We start from the raw sequence: 25,982 nt of genomic DNA, 5'->3' as shown, positions 1-25,982 counted from the left end.
CCCCACTGGTCTATTTATTTGAATTTAGTTTTAGACTGCTTTGTATGCCCCATCATGAAAGCATACAAGGTGTGAGTAACAAATGGTTTTCTGTTTGCCAACTCTAATGAAAATATCCCATTCCTGCCACTGCTGCTGTGTGTGCTCAGGGTTCTGGTTTACCAGTGAGCTGATCACAGGTCAGGGACAATACCGGGGGAACTGTGCAGTTAAGAGATCACTGGGAACTAAGTAGGATGAAGTATTGCATCAACAGCTGCTAGGCACCAACTGAACAGCTTTATACCAGTCCTTGGCTGAAGCATTAGTATAGCCCTAATCCTGAGACAACATGTTTTTTCTGTCTTTTGCCTCCTGAATGGGGCTTGGTGATAGGAAGTTTTGCCAGATGGACACTGTCCCTTTGGGTTTGAATTTCTGTCCAAACTTCTTGACATCTCTGCTTCTAGGGTCCCAGGGATTTTGGAGGGTCTGGATCTGAATGGTAGGAAGAGCCAGGGTGCATCCGATTCCTCAAATCAGCAGCCTCCTTAAGTGGAGCATCTTCTGGGTGATACTGACTCCTCTTAGTCCTTGTAGTTGATAGGACCAGCAGTGGGATCCTCATCCTCTGATGTGGCCTCATCCAGGGTTTGTCCTGTCAGGAAAGTGATGGGGCATGTCAGAAAACAGACACAGCTGAAGCAGGCATAGTTGAACAGCATTAGTTGTGGAGTTGACAGCATCACAGAGTAATGAGGTTGCCAACCTTTTTGCTCGTTCAGGAGCCCTGTGTCTTTTAAAACTCTATGATGAGTAGAGTGGAAACTAGTCCCCATCACCACATGCCCATGCCACGTGGCAACTCACACACATGTCAGAGAATGCTATCTAAAGAAACACTCGGAGGAGTAGGTACAGGGATGCCGAGACCCTAAGCTACAGTGAGCCTAAGGGTCCCCATAACATTACAAAATGGGTCGGAAGTCCCACCCTGGCACAACACTCACCTCGTTCGCCACACTGCTTATAATGACAGCATCATAATGACAGCAGCAGTCTGAAGAGGCAGACTCTGAGGTGCTTCACACAATGAGTGTGAAGCGCCAGATGGGGTTTGTGCGGGGAAAGTGGGCTAAGCCCGCTCTCCCTGCACAGGAGCAGCCGCTCGTTGCTGGGTGGCCACATCAGTTTGGAGTTCTGGGGGAAGGGGGACGCGGAGCGCTGCCACATGAAACTAAAGGGAACCACGGCTGACACACGATCAAACAAATGAGGTTAGTGGAGCACTCGCTCCGTTAACCTCGTTTAGGGGTAGGGGTTTTCAGGCAGGCTAGCTACCAGAGAACCTCCGGGCTCACCCGCGAGCCCAGTGGTTCTCACGATTGCTCAAAACCAGACTTGGCTCCTGTAGCCCGGTTTTGAACAATCGTGTGAATAGTTTAACTGTCTGTAACTATGATGGTTACATTGATCTAAACCGAATCCTGGTCTAATGACATTTCAATATATGTCATTAGACATATATTACAGTTATATATTATAGTTATATATTACAGTTATAACTGTACAGTTATTTCTGCACAGAATTGTAAGCTCAATATGAAAAATAATTGTGTAACCTTATAAGTGAATGAATGAATAAATTGATTACAGTCTTTGACCAGCCAAATATATGCATATTTTTGTCTCGTCTAAGAATAATAAAGAGGTAATTCACATAAGGGAAAACTGTGTCCTACCCGGGTTTGGGGGCTATGTGTGTTCTCAATTTTCAGTTGTGTTGAAACTGTTGGAAGTGAAGGACTATACGCTGTCTCTTGTCTCAATGACATAGGAGGACAGACTAGTGAGTCAGAGGGCTAGAGGGTCAAGACATTGGTCATCCCTTCTCTACTATCCTGACACTATCCCTTTGGAATGTAGATTGCTACTCTCAGGGACACTTCCTTCCTTCCAGCCACTTCTTTCCTCTCTCCCTTCTCTTCCCTTCCTTCTACCTTACAACATGCAAGCTCCTCTCCCCTGCACCATGTGTGCATAGATGAAGAATCCATCTGCATCCAGCTAGATAGATAGATTAGAGATCCTAACTCCTCACTTTCCTATCTAGAATGGAGTTCTCTAATAAATACCATTTATATTGATTTGAAACGATGAACTGGCTCCAAGTTACTTTACTCTCAGCATACACTCATGCCTAACTAAATTCCGCTGTGTTGTGCCTCTGTGCACTCTACTATAATGAAAAAGGGTTTCTCCTACCAGAGAGAATTCCCAACAGAAACAAGGTAAGAGGAACACCTGGGAAGAAGTGATTGTGTGGAAGCAAGTTAGGGGGAAAACCTGGCTTTTCCTCCTACTTTGCTTCCACACAATCACTTCTACCCAGGTTTTCCTCTTGCCTTGCTTCCACACAACCGAAAATTGGGAGAACACACAGCTCTCAAACATGGCTAGAACACAGTTTCCGCATGTGTTAATGAACTCAAAGTCTGTTTTAGAGTCATTTCCCCCCCTTCTCCTTTATTTTTCAACCAATTATGTAAAACATTTGAAATTTTGTCATTTTTAGCTCACTTTCCAGTAGGCTTATGAGATCACCTGGCATTCCGTGTGTGTCCCCGTGTGTGTCCCCTGCCGCTATCAACTTGGCAATGCATGGACCAATATGAATCAAATCGGGTACAGTTGTAGGGACACATAAGAACACCTCAACAGCGTAGCTTGTAATGATGTCATCCACCCCGATTCAAGTTGGTGTACGCGTAAACCTTTGAGGCACAAGTGGGCTAATTTCTGGATTGCTTAACCAATTTTAACCAAATTTGCTACAGCTATAGGGACACCTCAGCGGTGTAAATTGTGAAGATCTCATTCAACCCAGTTCAAGATGGTGGATACGTAAACTTTTGAGGTGCAAGTGCACTAACTTGTGGGGAGTTTAACCAATTTGAACCAAATTTGCTACAGCCATATGGACACATTGGGATGCCCCAATGGTGTTGTTTGTGATGATGTCATCCACCCCGATCCAAGATGGTGGATGTGTGAACTTTTGAGGTGCAAATGCACTAACCTGAGGACTAACTAATAGATCTGAACCAAATTTGGTACAGTTGTAGTGAGTGACACACAGGGACACCTCAATGGTGTAATTTGTAGTGATGTCATCCACCCCAATCCAAAATGGTGGATGCATGAACATTTGAGGTGCAAGAGATCTAACTTGTGGACCTCGATTTGAACCAAATTTAGTCCATTTGTAGAGACAATGAAAGGAAAGTGGATTGATTAGTTCTTACTAGAACAACTTGTTGGTATTCAAGTGCTCCTCAGAATGTGAGGCCCTAAACTGTAGCTTACTTAGCTTGTGCCTAAATCCAGCACTGAGAAGGTAGCATGACACGGCTAGGCAGTGAGATGTGAATTCCTGCTATCTGAATAAGATCCAACAGCAGACTGTTCCTAGTGATGGATTCTAGGATTTCAACTGTTTTCATTAAAAAATAAGATATGTGATGAAAATGTTGCAGGGAATATGAAATCTGTTCAGAATACTAACTTTCTCCCTACATTTTTGGCTATTTAGGAATAATAATGTCCCACAATTTTATTACTCAGAGCTTACTTGTCATCATACTTTGGGCACTTATGAAATGGTTTCCAGACATTGTCAATAACATATGTAGGTGACAGATATAAAAATATATCATTAGAAGAATGCTTTGCGACTGTGGTTAAAACATAGGTTGCTATATTTTGTACTGTCCTTTAAAAATAATATAGAAGGTTCCCCAAAGGATTCCCAAGGAATATCACTGACCTAACAGTGGAAGGGTGTTATTGTTATCTAGGTGCTCTTCCATTCTGCATGCCTCAGCCCCACTTCCCTCTCTCCCACTGGCAATTCTCTTGATATCTAATTTTCAAGAGCCACCTGTGGAAGATAATATAGTCATCAAGAGAGTACTCGGAATATCCATTGTAGAGACCTGCACTGGAATTCCATCTGCAATTTCATATTCTACAAAAAGGAGTCATTAAGTGTTTGGCCAGCAGTAGCAACAGGTGGAACAGAGTGACTGGTTTACCAGCAGATGTGGCTGTGCTCCACACTGCCTTTTGAATGCTGTGGAGCCAAAGGGGGGGGGGCGGGGGGGCGGCATAACTCCGTGGTAGAGCACATGCTTTGTACATAGAAAGTCCTGTTGGACCTACGACCCCGGCAGCATCAGCTCTCAGCTGCAATATCTCATAGTGACCACTGGGCGGAAGGGTTTTAGGGTCATGGATAAAAGAGCTGGACTCTTCCCCTCTTTGTTCTTCCAGTGTTAGTCTCCATTTTGTCTCTCCAGAGATGGCTGTTTGTTTTGGTCTCTCTCTTCAGCCATGAGCTACAGCTGAAATTAAGCTGCAGGCTTTTTTCACATTTGTTTTTAACCTTTTCTTTAAATAAATCCTTGTAGTTCTTCAGTACTAAAGAACTGTCTCAAGACCTCTTGCTTTGCTGCTTTCTCACCAAACTGGTTTTGTTTTGCTTTTTGGGGACTGAACTGCCATTCTTCCCCTACAAGTCACAAATTCAATCATTGGCATTTTTAGGCAGCGCCGGGACCCCTGTTCCCTCTAAGGCATGCGCACATGCACATGCTCACAAGTTTTCTGATGTCCACTCAGTCAATTATAGATCCCGCTCAGGTTGAATAAGGAAGGCAAGGCCCTACTCTGAATGCATGTGCGCACACAGTGCCTTGATACTGCCGCCCAGAACAAAACTCATTCTGCACAGAGATGGAAAAAATGAGAGGGACCACTGGCCGGGACCCCTTTCCAAAAACCTGGAGAGTTGCCGCCAATCAGTGTAGACAATACTGAGATGGATGAATGGTCTGATCCAGTATAGGGCAGCTTCATATATCCAATGCAAAGGAATATTTTTCTGAGTACACATGCATTGGATCAGTTGCATAGGTAACCATCCTTGCACTCAGTCCTCTATATCTGTCACTGACGGCAAACTGCTTGCTGCAAACATTAAGTTGTGTGCTGAAATCACTGGTACTAGCCATGAAAATGACAACTGTAGATAGTACCAGTGACTTCAGTGGATAGCTCTTCGGTAAAATCAGCCATCTCTCTCACGGTTGGTACAACTGGGCCACGTGAAAGTAGATATTTCTTTGATTCCACTGGAGGCTTATCTCTTTTATTCTTTTGTTGGAAGGTGGGGGAATAACAAAATATATCCTCATGTTGTCATAAAGAAATTATTTCACTTCTGTTGACATATAGTGAGAACCTACATCTGTTTGCCCCTGCTTAAGTAGCCTGATGACTTAAGAAATCCAAGATTTCAATGAGGAAAATGAAACCACAAAAGAAAACAATTAGCAAGGCTAAGTTATAAGATTAATCTCATTCTAAAACTGGACAACCTTGAGCACTTCATTTTGCATATGCTGTATATGTCTGATTCAGTGGGTGTTTTTTTTTTTTTTAATAAAGCATCTTCCTGAATGATATAATTTACTTTTGCTTCTTATGAAAGGATTGTCCAGAGCCATGAAAGCACAGAACATATGCAACTCATCCTGACATTTTCCCTCTCCTCTTCCTTAAATGTTAGGCCTTGGCTTCCAGGTAGAATTGCTGAAATAATTACCTGCATTCTCATTTTTCAGTTTTACTTCCATGCAAATCTTGCCTGGTTGGATAACGAGAGACTGGCTGGGAGGGGCTTGCTTGGATACAGCACAGGCAGTTGACAGCAGTAGCTGCAACGGTGATCGCTGAGCTTCTACCAGGCAGCATTTGCTGCAGTCTGCTGCCTGCCACTTTCTTCACATCCAGCAAGATTCCTCAGCAGCAGGCTTTTGGAGCAGGCTCTGCTCACAGGGGCTTGTTTAAGGAGCATTTGGCGAAATCATTTTACCAAAGGAGGAGTGCCTTTTTCCTCTCTATCTTGGGCCCTTCTTGTGTTTGGGCTTTTTTGCATTGTGAATTTTTGGAGCTGTTCTTGAGCCTGCTCTCTCTCTCCCAGCAACGATCATTCTGTATTAGATCTGTGCTACATCACCAGCTCTCATTATGCTGTACACCGTATCCCAGTTTGTTTTTTGCCTCTGCTAGGCAGCGGCAGCATGGATGGTGTTCTTGTGACGACCTCTGCTGATTCTATCAGTCCACTGCGGATAGGCATGCTGAGTAACCCTGCTGTAAATGGGCGAGGACACAGACACACGGAAAATTAACCACAGCTTTCTTCGAGACCACAACTATGTGACTGAAGGTAATACAGATGCTGGCATAATTGATCTCCTGCTTTGATTGCTGGGGCATTCTAAGCCCCTCCACAAAAAAAAAACAAAACAAAAAAAAAAAAACCACCCACTTGCTTGGATCTGTTAAATATAAGGAAAACCCATTTTGGGGTATAGCAGATACAATTGGGTTTCTTTGGCTTTGCTAAACATTCAAGGAAATTTGTCAGGCTCTTGTAAAAAGCTGAAATAAATGGGACACTTTGATTAGCTTGTTGTGAGGAATGTGAGTAGCTGGTACTGCAGGACTAGCAGATAACTTGCATGAGATCATATAATTTGCTCTGTTGAGCTTAAGCAATACATTTATGGAAACATCTTTACCTTCTCCTAGATCTAAAAGACGGGGCTTGCCTCTTGAGTCTGTGTCTCATGTCTGTTTGCCTGAATGTTGTTATAGAAAAAGACTGTCCCTGTAACTGGCATGGATGTTAAGAGCTCTATAGTGATCAAATCTATTCGTAAGGCAAGCAAGTCTTGTGTCCAGAGTACTATGCAGCTTCACAGTATGTTACAGGAAAGGTGGTTTTAAAATAGGCAAGTTCATCAGCCTGCCTGTGTGATTCGTGATGTGAACTTCCCAAATAGGTAGTTGTGTGTTACACAATGTAATGTGCTGTTGCTATAGCAGTGATGAATGTGCGTGGCCAACTAGGATGGCATTTTATCATGCTGCCTCCAGAAATTTCATCACAAAGCCCCATGGTTGATTATTGTTGATCTCCATTTTTCTAGGAGTGTGAAACAGCAGGAGTATTAGAAATGCAAAGCTGATTTGGGGAGGAAAAACTAGTCACTGCTTGATCAGTCAGAACAGTCATATTGATGGTATAGCCTCCAAGGTTGCTTCTGCTTTCATGTTCCATTTTGTTGTATGTATTTTTGTGTCTGTATGCTTTTGATCTTGTATTCATGTCAGATTTTTTTTAAATGTAAAAATATTTTAAAACAGCTGGTGAGGTCATTTTTCACAAGGTGTGAAGGATGGCCAAAATGTGCAGCATGACAATTGCAGGATGTTCATTTTGACATACAGGCTTGAACAGAGGGCAGCTGTAGTTTAAATAAATACTGAACTCTGCTGCAAGAGCCTAGGGTAGCATTTGGTGTCCTCAACAATTATCACCTGGAGGGAGAAAATAGTTTGCCCAGTTGCAGTACCTTTTTAATATATGTGAGAATATATCTCATCATCCCCTCAAAGTGGATGATGTTGACCCTCCTTTTTCATTTTGCTGAGCATACTGCTGACTCATACTCGAGTGGCTCACATTGTAACTGCATTTATTTTTGAAGTTTAGTCACCTTCCTGCAGGAGTACCTTTGAAGGCTAATGGCCCCCTTCTCCTTTGCCCAAAGCCCCGTTTACTGTTAGTAGTATTGTGACTTACTATTATTGTTCTACGACAAAACAGGCCTGAAGAAGCTGCTTCTTCTTTCTTCTTCAGTTTCTTTTTAAAATAACCAGAAGATCATGAGATAAGTTGATTTCAAATTTCCATTAGTTTCTTCCCTTGAAATAGCATATTTAAAGACTCCTTTGGTTAGGGTGTGCACGAACCACGATTCGAGCAGAGGTTCGACGTGGAGAAGGGAATGGGAGCGTTAAGCAAGAGGAGAGCAGGTCCTTACCTGAGCTCCACTGCCCCATGCAGCTGGGGTGGCACTCAGCCCAAGTACCCCCATGCAGCGCCAGCATGCACATGGCATCCACAGGCGCCATTTGCATGACCAAGAACACCATGCTGACCATGCAAATGGATACCATATGCGTGCTGGCACTGTGCACGGATACTTGGGCCAAGCGCCGCTCCAGCCGGAAGCTGCATGGGGTGGCAGAGAGCAGGTAGTGACCTGCACTCCTCTTTCTTAAAGCTCTCGCTCCCCTCCCCACACTGAGCCAGTTCATGCACGCCCCTACCTTTGGTGATTTATTTTTGGTTGTTTGCATCCTTAAGAAACTTAAATCTTTCTGAAAAAAATGTGTGGCACACACAAGAACTGGTTCTGTATCTGTATAAAAAAAGGAGTAAAAAATAATGGAGGACATCTGTCCTTAGACATCAGTGTTTGGCTTCTCTCTTCTTCTCTTATTTCTTCACATGAATAGCTAACTGCAAGGTACATTCTAATCAGGGTTGTAGATGACTACAGATCTACTGACTTAATTGGACTCTCAGGGCCAGACTTAATGCAGAAGTGCTTTGGGAATTATTCCTGTAAAGGCACAAACATGGAAAGTGTTGCACCATGGATTAAAATATATATGTATTTTATAGTGTTTCTCAAACCTGGTGAATGGATGCTATCCTTCTCTCAAAACATTCACTAGGAATTGCACATACACACTCCATTTAGAAACCTTATTTGGTATACCCACCCAGCATCTATACTCTCTCTACCTTCACCCATCTTGTTCATCTATTTTGCTGCAGTGTTTTAGCTTCTGCTCAGCTCTAGTGAGTGGGTGTATCCAATGAGCATTTTAGCTTCTGCTTAGCGTGTTTGTGTATGGGGTGGGTGGTAGTAGGGTTTGGGGATTTTTTGGTGGGTGGGGGTTCAGAGCATAAGTTAATAAAGTTTGAGACTCTCCTGGGCTGTCCTTACTCAGGTCAGGCATGGCAGAAAGCACAAGGGAGGAGCTGCTGAACCAGCAAAAGGCTGATGCCAACTGAAGGTGTTACATAGTCAGCAAGAGCCTTACCCCTTGTAGATCTTCACACCAGGCTTGCTGTATAGGAGGCGCCTTGGCTGTCCTCCCCTCCTCCTGAGGATGCCCATTGGGAGGGAAGCCCCAAGCAGCTGGGCAAGGACTCCACCTTTGGAGCTGGAGCTCAGCCCTGGTATGCCATCGTCTCTACCCCTAGGGACTCAGGCACAACAGAGGGATTCTAAGGATGGGACAAAAGCCTCACTAGGGAGCACTGAGGCCTTAGTACTCCAGGGGTCAACCAACAAAGGTGCTGGATCACAGACCCAGGTTGGGGCAGGCTCCCCTCCTGTTCTGATAGGGTCTCAGGTGCATAGGTAGGGTCATGTTTGCCCCTCTCCCAGGTGGTCCCTCTCGTATACCAGCCATGCCCTCTGAATGTGACGTCACACACAGGGGGCATGGCCAGCACATTTCCCAGCTGGCTTCATTGTCAGCTGGGTGTTTTCTTCATTCTCTCCCTCGCTTGTACCACAGGAGAGAGCAAAGAAAACACCCAGCTGGCAATGAAGCCATCTGGGAATGAGGCCGGCCGGAACTCAGTGGGAGGGACGAGGGGTGAGCCAGATAGCTCCCAGGAGCTGGACAACTCAGGTTCTTTGAACGTGTCCACCCAGTTATAGCTCCACCCCTGCATCTCCTGCAGATCAGAGACCAGATGAACTCCAGCACTGACCCCTAATGCTCCCTTTTAAATGCCATTTCATTTTCCACCTGATGTAATTCAATTCGTACTTTTCTCTACTGCCAGTCCCAGTGGAGTTGTGTAACCCACACTTTGGGAAACCTTGAGCCTTAACTGTTTGAAGGACTATTGCCTGTAAGCTCGCCCCCCCCCACTGCCATTTGAAAAACAACTTCTTCATAATTCTTTTCTGGAAAGTTCCATATCTATTTTACATTATCACATGTAGCATTTTCAACATAAATGCCTCCACTGTGGCCAAATCAGGGGCATGTTTCCCTTCTTGGCAGGGAAACATTGGTTCAATAGTTCTGAGGGATGGTTGTCAACTTCTGTCAGTAACTCATTTAGTCCAGGCCCCGTGTCAGAGCTGCATTCTTAACTATGTCAAACAAGACTACTCTGGTTTCCTTCACAATGTGGCCTATTGAAAGAACTATCTACAGTGGTCTCAGCTCTGTATAATTAAAAACAGGAAATCTCCTCAGCAGCCTCAGAAACAATAGCTTGCCAAGCCATGGAGTATGATGGTCATTTATAAACTCCATCCAAAGCTGAATGTAGATACATTGCAAGTACAGGTAATGATGGTTGAAAATCCTTGTAATTTGGGGGAATGCAGTTACTGTGATTGATAGGGATAAGTCCACTCCAAAGGGCTGGAGAGTTGCCAAGTATGCAGCAGCTTGTGTATACTATCAGATCTGACATTGCCTTTGGATTCTCAGATAGCAGTCATATTTCGGAATGCTTATATCCATTCAACCTTGCATGGAAGCTAAGTCCTTTCCTAAAGAAGGAGGGCCTGGCAACTATCAACGATTCCTTTATAATGCCTCATGAACTGACTATGTAATGTTTCTGGGGGTAGTGTAATCTCTAATTGTTTTAACAGGTACAAAGTGAAGGGGCCCATGTCCTGCCAAGATCTCAGTGCTCATTCAGAGGCCAACCTAGTTTGAGTATTTGCAGACTCTGGAGCCGGTGCTGCCAAGGAGTTTTAGTATCCATTAAGCTACAGTTCAAAATGCCATTCTGAAAGGGGTTGCCTTAAACGATACTGTTGCCAAAGCAAAAGACTCAGGCCAGATCTGGAGGCAATATAACCAGGAGCCAAGGCCTGTCTGGAGCCTGAAGAGAACAATGCTTCCTTTTTTTGCCTGAGTTCTACAGCTAGAGAGGTTCCACAATAAGGGACACCAAACCACAGACTTCCTTGAAGTTCCTGGTTCATGTTCTAGCTACTCTGACTGCAAAAGGGACCTATAGCTGCATATTATTCTAACTAATACAGAAACAACAGTGCTGCCTCCAGAGTTCAATTTAAGGTTCAAGATATGACCAACAAAGCCGTGCACAGGGTGGGCCTGCATATCTGAAAATCAGTTCTCTCTTCCTGTTCCCACAGAGAAACAGGAAGAACTGGAGAAGGGTTTTGAGGCAGAGCCTTTTCCAGTATAGCCCCTGCCTACACTGGAAAGCCTTAGAATGAGCTATTGACAGAGCTCTGCTTTCCCTGAATTCTACTGAAGGATGTAAGAATGTTTGCTTACATAAACATTAATAGATGGTTAGTCAATACGTAGCTTTAAAGATGTTTTATTGATGACTCCTATATGGATGGATCTCTCTCTCTCTCTCTCTCTCTCTCTCTCTCTCTCAAGCTGCTTTCCAGTGAGTCAGATCATTGGCCCGTATCAACCCATCTAGTTCAGAATTGTTTGCTCTTCAGGGTGTCAAGGTGCAGGTGGTGTTCTTTTTTTAAAAAGCCAGCCTTTCTACTAGAGATCCAGGGAACTGGAAATTTCAGGGATTGGCCTGGGACCATCTACATGCAAGACACTGAAGTATAGCTTCTCCCCAAATTGTGACACGTAGGGTGTATGTGGAATGGGAGCTTCAGTGCCTCTCTGTACACAGATATATTGCTGTGGAATCCTTGTAAGTGGCAATCTGCCCAGGGTCAGAGATGGAAGGCAGATTTTGTTTTTGCTGCACTGTTTCCCCCCAGACCAACACTTGTTTTCCCCATAGGATGTGGCAGTCATTCTCTTACACTAGAGAATGTAGTACAGGAGGACACATGAGGGTAGGGCATGCTCTCTGGCTCTAGTCAACTCCCCTGCTTTTAAATTCACAGCTGCTTCTGCCTATGAGTCTCAGTATCTGCATACCCTCATTTTGAGTTCTGTCCCTTGGTCACATATGAATTCAGGCCTTATATGAGGTAGGGGTGCATTACTTGCGTGTAGCAGCCCCCAAGAGTGTGTTTGGAAGTCTCATCCCACTGTGACAGGTGCCAGAACACCTTCCCTGCTGTCCACACTTACAGTGTTTGTCTGAGGAGACCAATCCTGTATTCATGGTGAAATCTTCCCTGTGATGTGGCACTGCAGCATTCTCATCATGAGAAGAATCCTGCCACAAGTAGTGTTTGTCTCTTCAGACAAATGCTGTAAGGAGGATGGAGAGCGGCAGGGTTTTCACGTGCCTTAGTGTGGGGCCACTTCCCACTCCACACACACCTCACCCATAAAAATGTGGGGTGGAGTCATACCTCAGTTCCAGCTTATAATACAGGGTTTAGGTTCATGTAATTTGTGACTTGCCAGCCACAGGTCACAACTTGCACCACAGACTCTGGGACAGGAGTGTAGTGTAACCCCTGCTAACTTGGCAAAGAGGCACCTTTTAACGTGGTGATTCTCTTTATTTAGCAGGGGGAGAGTAACTGGCCCTATCCACCCCCAGCACTGTACCTCCAGTGACTGTTGCTGGAGTCTATCTTATGTTTCTTTTAGACTGTGAACCCTTTAGGGACAGGGATCCATCTTATTTATGAATTATTTCTCTGTGTAAACCTTGAGCCATTTTTGGCAGGGCGGTATAGAAATTGAATAAACAACAACAACAACAACACTGCAACAACACTGATAATAAAATTCAGCCATCCCAGGTCCTTGGGAAGGACTTGATGTCTGGATAAAACAAACCAGTCAATAGCACCTGTCTGACTGTGTAAACAACAACAACAACAGAATAATAGTTGCAAAAGTACAGGCGGTCTCTGTGACAGCCTCCATAGCCACACACATCGTGACAGTTGTGTGCCCGGTAGCCACAACCACCCCAATGGCCACACACCCCTCTTACATAGATACAATAATTTGGTGGGTTCTGTTTCAAGAAGTCAAGGATGGTTTCCTAATCCTATGGAGCTTGAACATCATATGGTTATTCATGCAGAAGAGCAGTCTGGATTGTCAGTCACAAAAGGTGGAAGATATTCCTTGTTACAGAAGACAGGAAGAATGGTAATACAAACAATTATAATCTGATATTCAATTATAATCTGATATATGTGACAAAATGTTGGAATAGTAAGAGCAGCATGTTATTTCCATTTAGAAATCAAAGGGCTTTGACTCCCTGCTGAGGCCTTGGTGGGAAAAAAAAAAAAGTACCAGGACTGTGTCCCTGCCCATCCCTTCAATACTAGAACTGGCTGTGATATATGCAGATAGCTCATGTATAAACACTGTATTGTAAGCTGTTCTGAGCAGTTTAAAAATGAGATGGGGCAACAGTGTTTACATAAGGTTACATCACGGGGGGGGGCAAAGGGGAAAAAAGAACACACTATTCTACGAATGTTGGTGTTTTCAGTAGTTACAAAATGCTTCAGATATTTTTATCACTGGCATAACAGCAATCAGTTGGGGCAAAAAGCTGTCTAACAAACAGAACTTTGTTAAAAACTGCTTTCCAAGAGATATTAAGGTCTGTTTTGTTTCTGTCGTTGTGAGGCTGTAACACCACTGCAGCACTTTCCAAAAGCAGGTTTTAAAAAGCACAATACTTGGTACTTTTCCAGACTAGACATTACATGGCACACACATTGCCATCTCCTGATTTGTTAAAAAACAAAAATCTGGCTCAGGAGGTTGCAGTTGAGAGAAGAGGAACAGTGGGAGGTGGTGGTGGTGGGGAGGCACTGCTTAACTGTTTCCCTTCTGGCCATTTTTCTGTTCCAAATTCCCTCTTCTTAGCTGGATGGAGTCTCTGTCATGGGGTGGTTGAAAGGAATGTATGCCAGTTTAAATCACTAAGCGCCTTATATGTTCGGTTTTGTATTTGCCCAGTTGTCCCTTCAGGAACCCATTTACAATAACTTGAAAGGTTTCTTTCTTGAAGAATTAGATTAAAATAAATAAAAATTGCAAAGCAGAAATTTCACACAATTCTCGCTATTCTAGTCTGCCTTCCTGTCCTTTCCAAGCTACCCTATTTTAGGTATGCTTTAAAACTCACACCCAGGTGACTTATTCTTTATACAAAGGATGTGAAGCACTGTAGTTTACAAAAGACAAATGCAATTATGATTTGAACACCTTAACATCATCATCATAGTCACTTTTCCCCTTAAACATTAAGTTTGTAGTTTGGAATGGCCTGGCACCTGATTTTTTTTTTAGATGTCCAGATGTTGGTTATCTCCAGGAGTGTTTGTTTTTTCTAGCTTTTGCTGATGGTTAATATGCTGCTTTTTGACAAGAAAATTATTTTAAAAACAGTTGATATAGCAAAATGAATGTAAGAAAAATAGTTCCCTGTCCCAAAGAGGCTCACAGTCATTCTAAAAAGAAACACAATGGACTTGCCAGCAACAGCCACCAGAAGGATGCTATGGCAGCCTGTCCTTCTTTCTGGAAACCAGGGATCTGGCCATTATTATGCATGCTCAGGTGGCAAAATCTGATGCCTCCAAATAAGGGTGCTGCTGGTACACCAGGCAAAGCTGTGCAAAGACATTCCTGGCCACAGCTGCCCCCTGACCCAGTTGATACAGGAGATGAAGGAGCAGATAAATTTGTGAAGAAATTGATTTTATCTATTCCATACTGGAATGTGCAGGACAGTATTTACCCATATACATTTATTCATTCATTCATTCATTCATTCATTCATTCATTTAATATTATATTACTATAATGCCTGATATGTATATCTCTAGGAGGTGTACAACATTTAATATATTTAAAAGTCACAGATTAAAATACATGACAATAAAAAATAGAATAAAATAGTTATTAAAACAAGTTTTTGAAATTATTAAAAATACATTGTTTTCTATGATTTGATTTATTTATTATAAGGTGGTGATTTTTTATAGTTTTAGAAATATTTCTTTGTAAAACACACACACACACACACACACACACACACACACTTGTTTATCTCTCCCCCACCCTCCCCTTGTAATAATAAAATGATTAAACCTATCCCACCCTTCCAGCACACTGCTGCTCAGGGCAGCTTACAGTACAAATACAACAATAAATAATAATAAAACAAACATTAAAAGAAACTGGCAGTTTTGGATATGGAAAGAGGTGTGTTATTCATAAAGTGCTCAGGTTTTTTTGGGTTAATGTTTTGGATTGGTAACACCTTTTAATAATAATTGAGAACGGATCTCTAAGAAGCGTAATCTCTAAAGTGTAAGTTTATTTTAATGTATTCTGTGATGTGATATATTATGTATTGTTCTACCTTTTAATAAATAATTTTTTAAAAATATGAAAATTCAGAAATATGTCAGGATATCAGACACCTCAGCTTGGCTCTGGGACAGCTTGTAAGTATAGCTGTGGAAAGGCATTGAATGAAATCTAAAGTTCTTTGGAATTCCTAATCATATAAATAGCAATAGCAATAGCACTTACATTTATATACCGCTTTATAGCCAGAGCTCTCTAAGCGGTTTACAATGATTTAGCATATTGCCCCCAACACTCTGGGTACTCATTTTACCGACCTTGGAAGGATGGAAGGCTGAGTCAACCTTGAGCCCCTGGTCAGGATCGAACTTGTAACTTTCTGGTTACAGGGCGGCAGTTTTACCACTGCGCCACCAGGGGCTCTTTGTAACTCTGATTGTCTTATAAAGCCCTTTGTAATCCTGATTTAACAGTTAATGCTTTGTCTGTGCTGTATGTTTCATAATGCTTTACTAGAAATAAAATATGTAAACCAGGATCTTAATTGAAGTTTTTTCTCTTGACAAGATTAATTAAAAGAAAGAGAGAAAGAAACTGGCAGTAAGATAAAATGGAAAACCAGACTAAAATTGAGTAAAACTGGAAATGCTGTTTAACCCATTTTAAAATGCTTCTCTTGAAAACAATGTGTTGAGATTCTTTTTAAAAACCCATCAAGGTAGGAGATGGACAAACCATCTCTGGGAGAGCATTCCAAAAATAGTGGCTACTACTGAGAAGATCCTTTTCGAATAACAGCCGGACTTGTCCTGTTAGTTGTCTTTTTTGCTTTATTTTTTCCAGCTTTCTCATCTTGTTATATGTGTCCCTCTTTCCTGAGGAGTGAGGAAGTCCAGGGACAGTGCTACAGAGTAGGCAGGCAGCATTATCTATCTATCTATCTATCTGTCACCTGATATATGTATCTCTAGCAGGCGCGGCTTGTGAACTCTCCTCCGGGGTGTGTGTGGCTTCTTTAAGGTAAACAGAGCCGGTGCTCCTTGCTGCCCAGCAGCCCCCCCAGCGGGGAATTGCCTCCGCCACTCACCTGGCCGCTGGCGCTGGCTCGCCTGCGCGGGAGCCAGGTGAGTGGCAGAGGTGATTCCCCGCCGTGGGGCTGCTGGGCAGCACGGAGCACCGGCTCTGTTTACCTTAAAGAAGCCGTCTGCCGCCCTGCCGGAGGCGCTTTCACGAGCTGCGCCTGATCTCTAGGTGGTGAACATAGTCCAAAATACAATATAAAAATAATCTCAACACTTTCACAGAATAAAGACATTTAAAACAATTGCACAGAGTAAAACAGTTCAGCTTAAAACTAGTTTTAATTAAAAGCCTGGTGTGTCTTAAGACACACAATCAGAGATGAAGAAGTTCTTATTTTGGCAGGAAGCGTATTCCAAAGCCCTGGGGCTGGGCAGCCACAAAGAAGGCCCGGTCCTGAGTCACCACCAAATGAGTTGGTAGCAATCTTAACTGGACCGTCACAGATGATCTTAATAGGCGGCAGGGTTCATGACAAAGGAGGCATTCTCTGAAGTACACTGGACCAAGCCATTCAGGGCTTTATAGGTAATAACCAGCACTTTGTATTTCACTTGGAAACATATCGACAGCCAGTGCAATTCTTTTAAAATTGGTGTTCTATGGTCCCTTCAGATTGTCCAAGAGACCAGACTAATGCTGGTATAACTTAGTCATGATCCTCTGCTGAACCAGCATAGAGTCAACAGCACAATCGTAGCTGTAGACACAAAGCCAGCATAGCAGCAGTGACAGATAATCCCATAGCACTTCTAGAAACTACATTTCCCCCTGACCAATTGCAGTGTTGCTCAACATTTGGTATCCAATCAAGCTATACAATCCAATTAAGTATGTCCCCATATTGAGTATCTAATCAATATATGGCAATAGCAAGATTGCCCCACTGATGTCACGCTACTAGTATATACATGCAGCTGCCACACACAAGTGAGACACACGTTCTAGGGATAGGGACAGCACTTCCCTCATCAGAGGCCTCCCTTGGCTCAGTGAAAAATTTCCCTACAACATTTCTTCCTGGACTGTGGGATTTTGCATTTCTAGAACTGTTTATCATAATGGCACTATCAGAAAGAGCACACTAGTGCTCCAGCAGGGAATGAAAGGCAAGACTTTCTGTTGCAGAAGTTGGAGTGATAACTTCCTCAGCATGGCTTTTTCTTTTAGACATTTGCCTGTTCTAGCCATATGAATGGCTTCCACTAACGTACCATGGACAGATTTCTAATTTTCTGGCACCTTCACAGACTTCTGAAAGGGGTCCCATTTTAGAGTCAATTTTAGAGGAAAAGTATGCATTTTGTTAACAAAGGAATAATTTTTTTGCATTCTTTAAAGACTCTCGGGTTAATGTCCTCTGACCTCTGGGACTTGTATACTTTTAATTTAGCAGTTAGTTCTACAATGTTATCTTTCATCATCTCTATTTCACATTGCTTGTAGGAAGAGCATCTGAAGATCTATGACTGAGGTGTGGTGTTGTCTCTGTAATTATTTCAATTGTGTGAAGACTGATGCAAATAATTTATTCAGCTTCTCTGCGGTGTCTCTGTCCCCCTTTAATACTACTTAAACATCTTTGAATGTTACTTTTGCCTCTCATGGCTACTTTCCTTCTTCTGGTATATTTAAAGGAAATTTTACTATTAATTTTCTTCTGCCTTTCCCAACTTGTTCCTCAAATTCCTTCTTGGCTTTTGCTCCTTTTAAATCTTCCATGCTTGGCAAAGACTTCTATAGAAAGTAAGCTTTTCTTGCCTCTTTGTCTCCCGTCTATCCTTGCTGTCATCTTTTTGGATTTGTTTTAACCCTTTCCCTTATTTATATACATTCTATTGAAGCCTATAACAGAGGTTTAAGTTTATTTAAGTCAAGTTTATTCAAATATTTTACTCTCCTGGCCATCCTCTTCAGATTTATTTTTATCACTTCATTTTGGAGAGCAGCTTTTTAATTATTGAAATTAACATGACAATCAGACTCATCTGGGCAATTTCCACCTATGTTGTCTTTACTAATACAGGTGGCCCTCATTATCCATAGTTTTGACAGATGGATCTTAGAGACCCAGTTCCATTATCCATGGTATTAAAAATAGGTTATTTTCGCCTGTCTGCCATGACTTCTGGTGTCATGTCCTGTTTGGAGGCATCAGGGGGCCATTTTGTGGCTTGTGTTTACCAAAGGGATAAAAAGGCTGCAAACATAAGCAAAAATTTGGCCAATTTAGAGGTTTGTGGGGGCATTGCTGGAGAGCTGGAAAGTAAGGTACTATGCTGTACTATTTTTATTTCTGCTTTCCTCCCATATTTTTTGTCATTTTTGGAAGATTTTTTTGTTCCGGTACCTAGAACTAGTAGCAGCAGCAGCAGCAGTAGTAACCCCCCACATTCCCATAGAGTGAAGGATTCATTATTTGCAGTTTCCATATTCACGGTTGTAGATGAGAATGAATAATGAAGGCCTCCTGTATTGTGGTAACTGTTTCTAGATGTGATTTCAAACATGTTTATTATTATTATTATTATTATTATTTACATTTTATATCCCGCTCTTCCTCCAAGGAGCCCAGAGTGGTGTACTACATACTTAAGTTTCTCCTCACAACAACCCTGTGTAGTAGGTTAGGCTGAGAGAGGAGTGACTGGCCCAGAGTCACCCAGCAAGTCTTATGGGTGAATGGGGATTTGAACTCAAGTCTCCCCTGTCCTAGTCCAGCACCACTAACCACTACACCATGCTGGTTCTCTTTTTTTGTTTGCACATTTTTTACACACTTTTTTTGTTTACACATGTTTGGCCATATGTATTCCAGATTGGTGCCAAAGGAGCCTCCCTCTCAGGTCAAACAACCATCATACACGTGTACACACACACACACACACACACACACACACACACACACACACACACCCGCATCTGAACTGGGACAGTAACAGGAACAAAGGGTTGAATTCTTCATTTCCATACCACAGTACCAACCTGTTGATACTCCCCGAATGACTGGAAATGACTGGAAGTCTTTCTCCTCTCCCTTTGGAAGATTCCATTCTTCAATTAGTGGGAGCATCAGAGAAATGGTTTTGTAGTTTTTCCGTTTCAATAAGGGAGTTTTTGGAACTTCTGAGTTTAGGTGAAGGCAGTTAAAGCGGCCCACATAGTTCCTTTGGGAGGTATGATGCCATTTTGCTGTCTGCTTTCAGAGTCTATTTTCTTCCATTATATTCAGCTTGTATATTATTAAACAAATATACAGTTTTGTATAACAAAATTGATATTGCATGGAGACAGTAAGGAAAGTAAACCCTGTAGTGTAACACCTGGACTGCCCAGATAACTGTGTTCAAATTATTTTAGTTTGAAGCCCTAATCACATATTAAAAACCTTTCTGAAACTGGCAGTTCAAAAGCACTGAATGATGCCAAGCTAAAGAACACAAAATTAGGTTCCTCCTTTCTCTCACTACAGAAGCTCTTTTCAGCAGCATATGAATCAATCTGAAAAGGAAAGCTTCTGTGCCTTGCATTATAGTTGACTTTCCATGTAGAATATTACTCTTTGCTAAATGAATGCCCTTCGGAATGGCTACAGAAATGGGAGCAAGATAGATGTAGTTCTTAATTCAGTCATATTGTGAATTATGGTGGAATAATACTGAATATTTAATGGAAAGATTAGAAGTGACTAGCAATTATTACACCCATAAAAAGAAAATCCATCTATGCTACATATATTACGACTTGTTCCTTTCTTGTGCATGCCTTAAAAAAAAAAAAAAATCAAGGCAGTTGGCACACCTTTATTTTTCCAGTTTGTATAAACTATTCATTCAAATTGTTTATGGAGGTTTCAATAAGTTATTGGGTAACTTGTTCATTTCTGGTGAGAACAGAACTATGACGGAGATGTTTGACTCTCTTGGGTGATACAACAAATAATGTTTGCCATCCCATATCCCCGGAATAGACATGAAATACAGTAAATTGGCCACGTTATGGCCACAAGTGAATTAATGTACCTGTCTGATCTCTGACACCTTAATTAATTAAAGCCATCCTGCCCATTCTCAGTGCAGGTATACTTGCTACCTAGGGAGGGCTGTCCTTAGGGTAAGCAAGCAGGGTGACCACCCCAGGACCTGCTCTTTTAACCCCCATTGAAGTTAACTAGAAGGGACAGCACTAGCTGATTTGTCTCAGGTCCTGCACCTCACCAGGGCTTTCTAAGGACAGTTCTGTACCTGGGTGAGGGCTAGAAACTGCCATTTCCAAGATGAGGGAGGAACTACTCTTCCCACCAATCACCTTGAATGGGTGAGACCATCCTGGTCCCAAGCACTGGATTGGTCACATAGGGCTGGTGTGGATGAGTGCTGACCAGCACACATGATAAGGTTAGGAAGCACATCCTGACATGCTCTTGAGGTGTTCCTTAATTCTGTGAAGAAGATGTTTATTTTGCCCATCTAAAAGGTTGTTTAAACAGGGTTCACTGCTCACATCTGTAAGGTGTCCACAGAAGGCCTTGTCAGAGTAATCAGCCAATAAACTGGGGGGGTGGGGGTGTTTAATGAGGCCATCAGGACTCAAGGGGGAGTTACCCTGATAAGCCATGGGAGGTGGCTTGGAGTATTGTTTCCTTCACCAGTGCCATAGGGTGCTCATCAGTTGCTTACTAAGTCTTCCTAAACACACACTGAACCTGTCACTAGAGAGGGCAAACTTTGCTTAGCACCCCTCACCCCACCAAGTGATCACAAAGCCATACAGGCCTCTATGCAGATCAGAGCTAAGGAAGACACCTCTTTGGGAAGAGGCTGTCTAGTCTACCTTCATCTCTTTCAAGTGTGGTTGCAAGCTCAATGGTTGAAGAAATATTGCCTTCTTTTGGAAGAGGTGGGCATGTTCCTGGTGGTAGTGGCTGTTCCATATTCCCCCACGTGCATAACTTTCTTTTGCCATCGGCCACACCTATGACCTGCTGCATGTGCTGTTTGTTTATTTTGCTCTGCTGTAGAATGAATGAGCAACAAAACTACCTAGCAAAAAGGAAACTTGTAAAATAAAATAAGTCAGCACTGCCCAAACCTATGCTCTTCATTCTGCTGTCATGCATGCTTCACACCTCCACCCAACCTTTTCTCTCCCAGTTGGGAGAAGTACCTGGGACCTTTTCACATATGGCTTTTAGCTCTCATCTCCTCTGGAATGGAGGATGAAAGTTCATATATCAGCCAGATTTACCCCGAAGTTGCAGCGGGCTATCAGGGTGTAATTCACACACAATTCTGTCTTTCTCTGAATTAGGGCTGTACATTGTAGCTTAGCCCGAATTATGTCTGGGGTAAAAATAATCCTCTATTTGCAGCAGCTTTTTTCGGGGAGGGGGGAGACGAGCTTTCTGGTATGCCCCAATGCTTCTTCGTGATGTGTGGATAGGCCATTGCCAATAAATTGGCTTTTAAAAAAACTATCACTGTTGTGGGGTTGTTGGTTTTTTTAAATGTTTTGGATTTGCAGAATGCCAAGAGTCAGCAGAGGGGGCTGCTTGGCAACTTGTCCAACCAGTCTTCTACAAGGAAGGGGAGTTTGCCAGCTGTGTTCCTTATTGTCTGCTTTCCCGACTGTGGCTAACTTTGCTTGGGAAGAATACAAGCTGTTATTGAAATGGGCTAAATGGGGAGCTGGTGCCCCTTTGGAATCTGTAATAAGAGAAATATAGCAACGGGCTTTGGACACTGGAAGTACTGCTTGCTGTGTACTTCTTCAAGGCTGCCTTCCTTCCCCCTCCCCATAGCCTGCCTTTTCCCAGCAAGCCAGCTGGAAACCGAAGGGTGGAGGGGAGAGAATGTGGTCAATCATGCAGCTCTGGCAGTGTTTACCTAGGATGGAGCATGGGCAGAATAGAGCCAGCCACACATGCTTTCGCTGGTGAGGGGGAGGCAATGTTGTGGCGCAGGGACCACAACTTTTGTGGGTAGGCTTTGGGCAGGGAGAAATCGCATTTGCTTCTGGCTGTGTTTAAAAACTTTGGCGAACCTAGAAAATCCATTCCAGGCTGGACTCAGAGAACAATGTGGGCAGCTGCTGGTGGTGGGGACCCTTATAAAGAATGGATTGATGCAAGGTTCAATGGGGGGGGGGGGCTAATGGAGGGGGCGGCTTTTCACCATGTGTTGGAAACTCAGAACTTAATTTTCAAAAATGAGAGGTGCTGGGACTCATGTCCGGGACTCGGTCCCAACGGCATTCTGCACATGCTCAAAGTGGCACTTTTTTCTTGCTTCACATAGTTTGGAATGATTCTAGGTGGGCCCTAGTACTAATTAAGCTCTGTCAAAATGTGAACTGTCAAGAAGTCAGCCCAGGCTAGCATCTTTCCAACTTCTCATTCATTTTTGCAAGCTGAGAAAGGAAACTTTGGGATAATTCATGTGTGTGGTGGGGAAGGAATCACTGAAAAATAGAGCCCATTGATTTTGTTCACATGAATAAATTATCCTAGAGGATTCCTCAGTTGTTATACATGCTGTAAGGATAAAAATGACCCTTTTCTATTCTGCTGTATTATTACCTATTTGACCATAATAAAGTTGGTTGGTTGATAAAAATGAACCCCCCCAATGGGGAGTGGTTTCTACAAACATCCAAGCAGATACATTCGCTGAGGTAACGCTTCGGGTTAAGCGTTCTGTTGTTTTGACTAGTCAATCTTGTGGAACACCGACTGTCAAACTAACAACAACAAAAAGAACTCTCACCACCTCCTCTGGGATGTGATAGGTTGGAGAAAAAACCCAGAGGAAGCTGTGGAAATGCACACAGGGAAAAGATCTGCAGGGAATGCGGAGAGGAGCCGACCCTGTGTGAACAGTCCATTTAATCCCCCAAATTAAACAGCTGCAAATCTGCTGCAAAGCAAATTCACTCTTCAGATACCCCATGGCATGAAGCCATGTCTGGATAACTTCCTGGTTATCATGACAATTCCTACTGTAGTGTGAACAGGCAACCAGACCCCCTTGAATTGTTAGAACAATATGTCAGCACAATAGCACGAATGACTTTTTATCATTTAAAGCAGGCTGAGCAGACAAGACTTCTGGTAGCCACTTGTTCTTTGGGGCCAGAGCTTTTGGGGCCGCCAGCACAAAATAGCACCCTGGAGAGGCAAAGCCAGTCACAAAATGATGTCTTGGGAGGCAGCAGACCCAGTTGCAAAATGCTGCAAAATGGCAGCTTGTAGAAAAAATTACCTTGACAGAACAAGGAATTTTAACATGAAATCCCCTGAATTCTAGGAGAGAACATCAAACAGGAGGGGGGCAAGAGGTACTGCTTTGTGGGAAATGAAACTGGAGGGAAATTAATGGGAGAGAAAATAAAAGCAACCCTGAGTACTCAGACAGAGATTTAAAATGGTGTCTCCATGTCCCCACTCGGCCAGCCAATCAAATCTAAAGTTTTGGTTGGAAGGAAAGGAAAAGGGAAGTACAAAGACCTGGGGAGTTACTTCAGATAAACCTGGGACTTCCGATAGCTCCTGAGAGACCCAATACAAGGGATGTGCACGAACTGGTTTGGCGGTCCGTAAAAGGACTGCCAAACCAGTTCAGAGGTACAGTGTTTAAACTGGTTCGGAGGCAGGGGGGTTTCCTTTAAGGAACAGGGAGGGTGCCCATCTTCCCCTCGCCACTGCTTTCCCACTGCCGGCACTGTCTCCAAAAATGCTGGTGTGGGGCTGCTGCGTATCTCCTTGCAGCCCTGGTCAGTGTTGTACTGGAAGTGGCTGGTACGCGTGCACACATCATGCACAAACACCGTTCACTTCCAGTACAATGTTGACCAGGGCTGCAAAGAGGTATGCAGCAGCCCCATGCCAGCATTTTTGTAGACAGCCCCAGTGGGGGGGGGATGGGCACCCTCCCTGATCTTTAAAGGTAACACACACACACCCCTGCCTTCCAGGAGTGCACAAATCTGTTTGTACATATACTAATACCCACCCCTGATTTAAAGCAAGGGAGACCTTTTGTATCATCTGCTAGTCTTAGCATATACTAAAATGTATGAGAAGAACAGGAGGAAAATTTATTGCTCAAATATCCCGTCATTGTGTATCATTGTTTTGACATTGAAAGCAAGGGAATTGCTGATTGCCTTGTTTCTAATTTGCCATTTTACTTGGCCTGTTAATTGTGTCACTTCAATATTTGTCATCCCTTTTAGATACTTTCTCTTTTTCTAGCTTGTAATATTTTGCTCTAATTTCTGTAATTTACTTTCCATTCCCTTTTTACTTCTTTCATCTTAGAACATTTATTGTTCAAAAGCATTCATATAACTCATCAAATGCACTACACTTTAAACATATTTAAACCTTCCAGATGTCTTCTGTGGTGAGACCTGTATTGTCCTTAATTATTGGGTTGTCTCTAAAACAGGGATTCTCACTCTTGGGTCCCCAGCTGTTGTTAGACTCTTTCCAAGGTCCACAGAGAGAGGTGCACCTAGGTAATTTTGAAGCCTGGACCTAAAGGCCTTTGGAGCCCCCACCCACCCCCTGCTGTAAGTTAAGCATCATTTTTTAACACGTAGAATCTTCAGGGGTGTGAAGGCCCTGGACTTCAGCCCCAAAGTCCAGGGGTAAGAGCGCCTCTGTCCACAGATGTTGCTGGACTACCAATGGCAGCTCCTTCCATTGGTGAAAGAAAACCTTTGGATACAACCCACTGGATCATTTATTTCTGTATATCTTGTATTCATCATACTTGCTCACTCTCATAATATGAATGCTGCTGAATCATTTATTGAGTGTTGTCTCTGACAAGAGCATTACACAAGTCTGCAGTATTGCACTCCTGATCAGATCATCCCTGCTATAACACAAACTTGGAAAATCACAATACCAAATTGATTCTTACAAGTGTTCCAATAATTGAGGTTAACTCTTATTTTTGTATATCCCTCGACCCATAACCTATTTCAAACTGAAAGAGAACAGAGACAAATGGTATTACATAAGCATCTTTAAATTTTGCAGTTATTCCTTTGACATCTACCAAAGTTTTAAAAGAAGAGAAGAACAGAAACAGCAACTACTTCATGCATGTTTCAGATGTTTTGGTTATCCCTTAATATTATACAATCCTTCATATACCAAGATTTAGAAGAAAGAAAGTGTTGCTGCAAACCTTATTACACAAATATCCCAAATATTTCACTTAATATTTCAGTGTCTTGGCATCTGTCAAGGGAAAAGAAAGAAAAGAACAGTAGAAACCTTGATTGCGCAGATATCCCAAATATGTGTTTAACCCCTTATTATTGCACAATCTTTGGCAAAAACCAAACTTTCCAAGAGAAAAACTAGAGGAGGAGTAACTTAATTCACATTGTGCAAAAACACAGACGTTGATTTATCCTCTCTCATATTCAGAAACCAAATAAACCTCACTATACTCAAGAGAAGGACCAGAAGAGAAAAAGGGGAGAACAATAAACAGAAATAAAAATAAACAATGTATTGCTTTCAGTTACTGTTAAATTACATTGACTTTTTAACACTATAATGTTCCAGACAATGTTGTATCAAAAGAATTTGCCAACTCTAGAAATAAAAAAAAAATGGTAACTGAGAAAAGTCTTGAGGCAGAGCACTCTGGTGCTGTGGATTGAAACCAGCAGTTTGGAGTGTATCT

General features: G+C 42.7%; 1 protein-coding gene across 4 annotated transcripts in view; it reads left to right on the top strand.

Moving 5' to 3' along the window:
• Positions 1-5,737: 5,737 nt before the first annotated feature.
• Positions 5,738-25,982, top strand: part of PPP2R2C (protein phosphatase 2 regulatory subunit Bgamma) — a 142,456-nt gene continuing 122,211 nt past the window's right edge. For all 4 annotated transcript variants that reach the window (XM_053255585.1, XM_053255587.1, XM_053255586.1 and 1 more), the window contains exon 1: positions 5,738-6,271. In XM_053255585.1, coding sequence (XP_053111560.1) covers positions 6,202-6,271 — 70 coding nt within the window. In that variant the 5' untranslated portion in view covers positions 5,738-6,201. The remainder of the gene's footprint in view (positions 6,272-25,982) is intronic.

This window comes from Hemicordylus capensis, chromosome 5 (genome assembly GCF_027244095.1).
Source record: "Hemicordylus capensis ecotype Gifberg chromosome 5, rHemCap1.1.pri, whole genome shotgun sequence".
NCBI lineage: Eukaryota > Metazoa > Chordata > Lepidosauria > Squamata > Cordylidae > Hemicordylus > Hemicordylus capensis.
The sequence above is the reverse complement of the archived record's forward strand: the minus strand, read 5'-3'. Positions and strand labels throughout refer to the sequence as shown.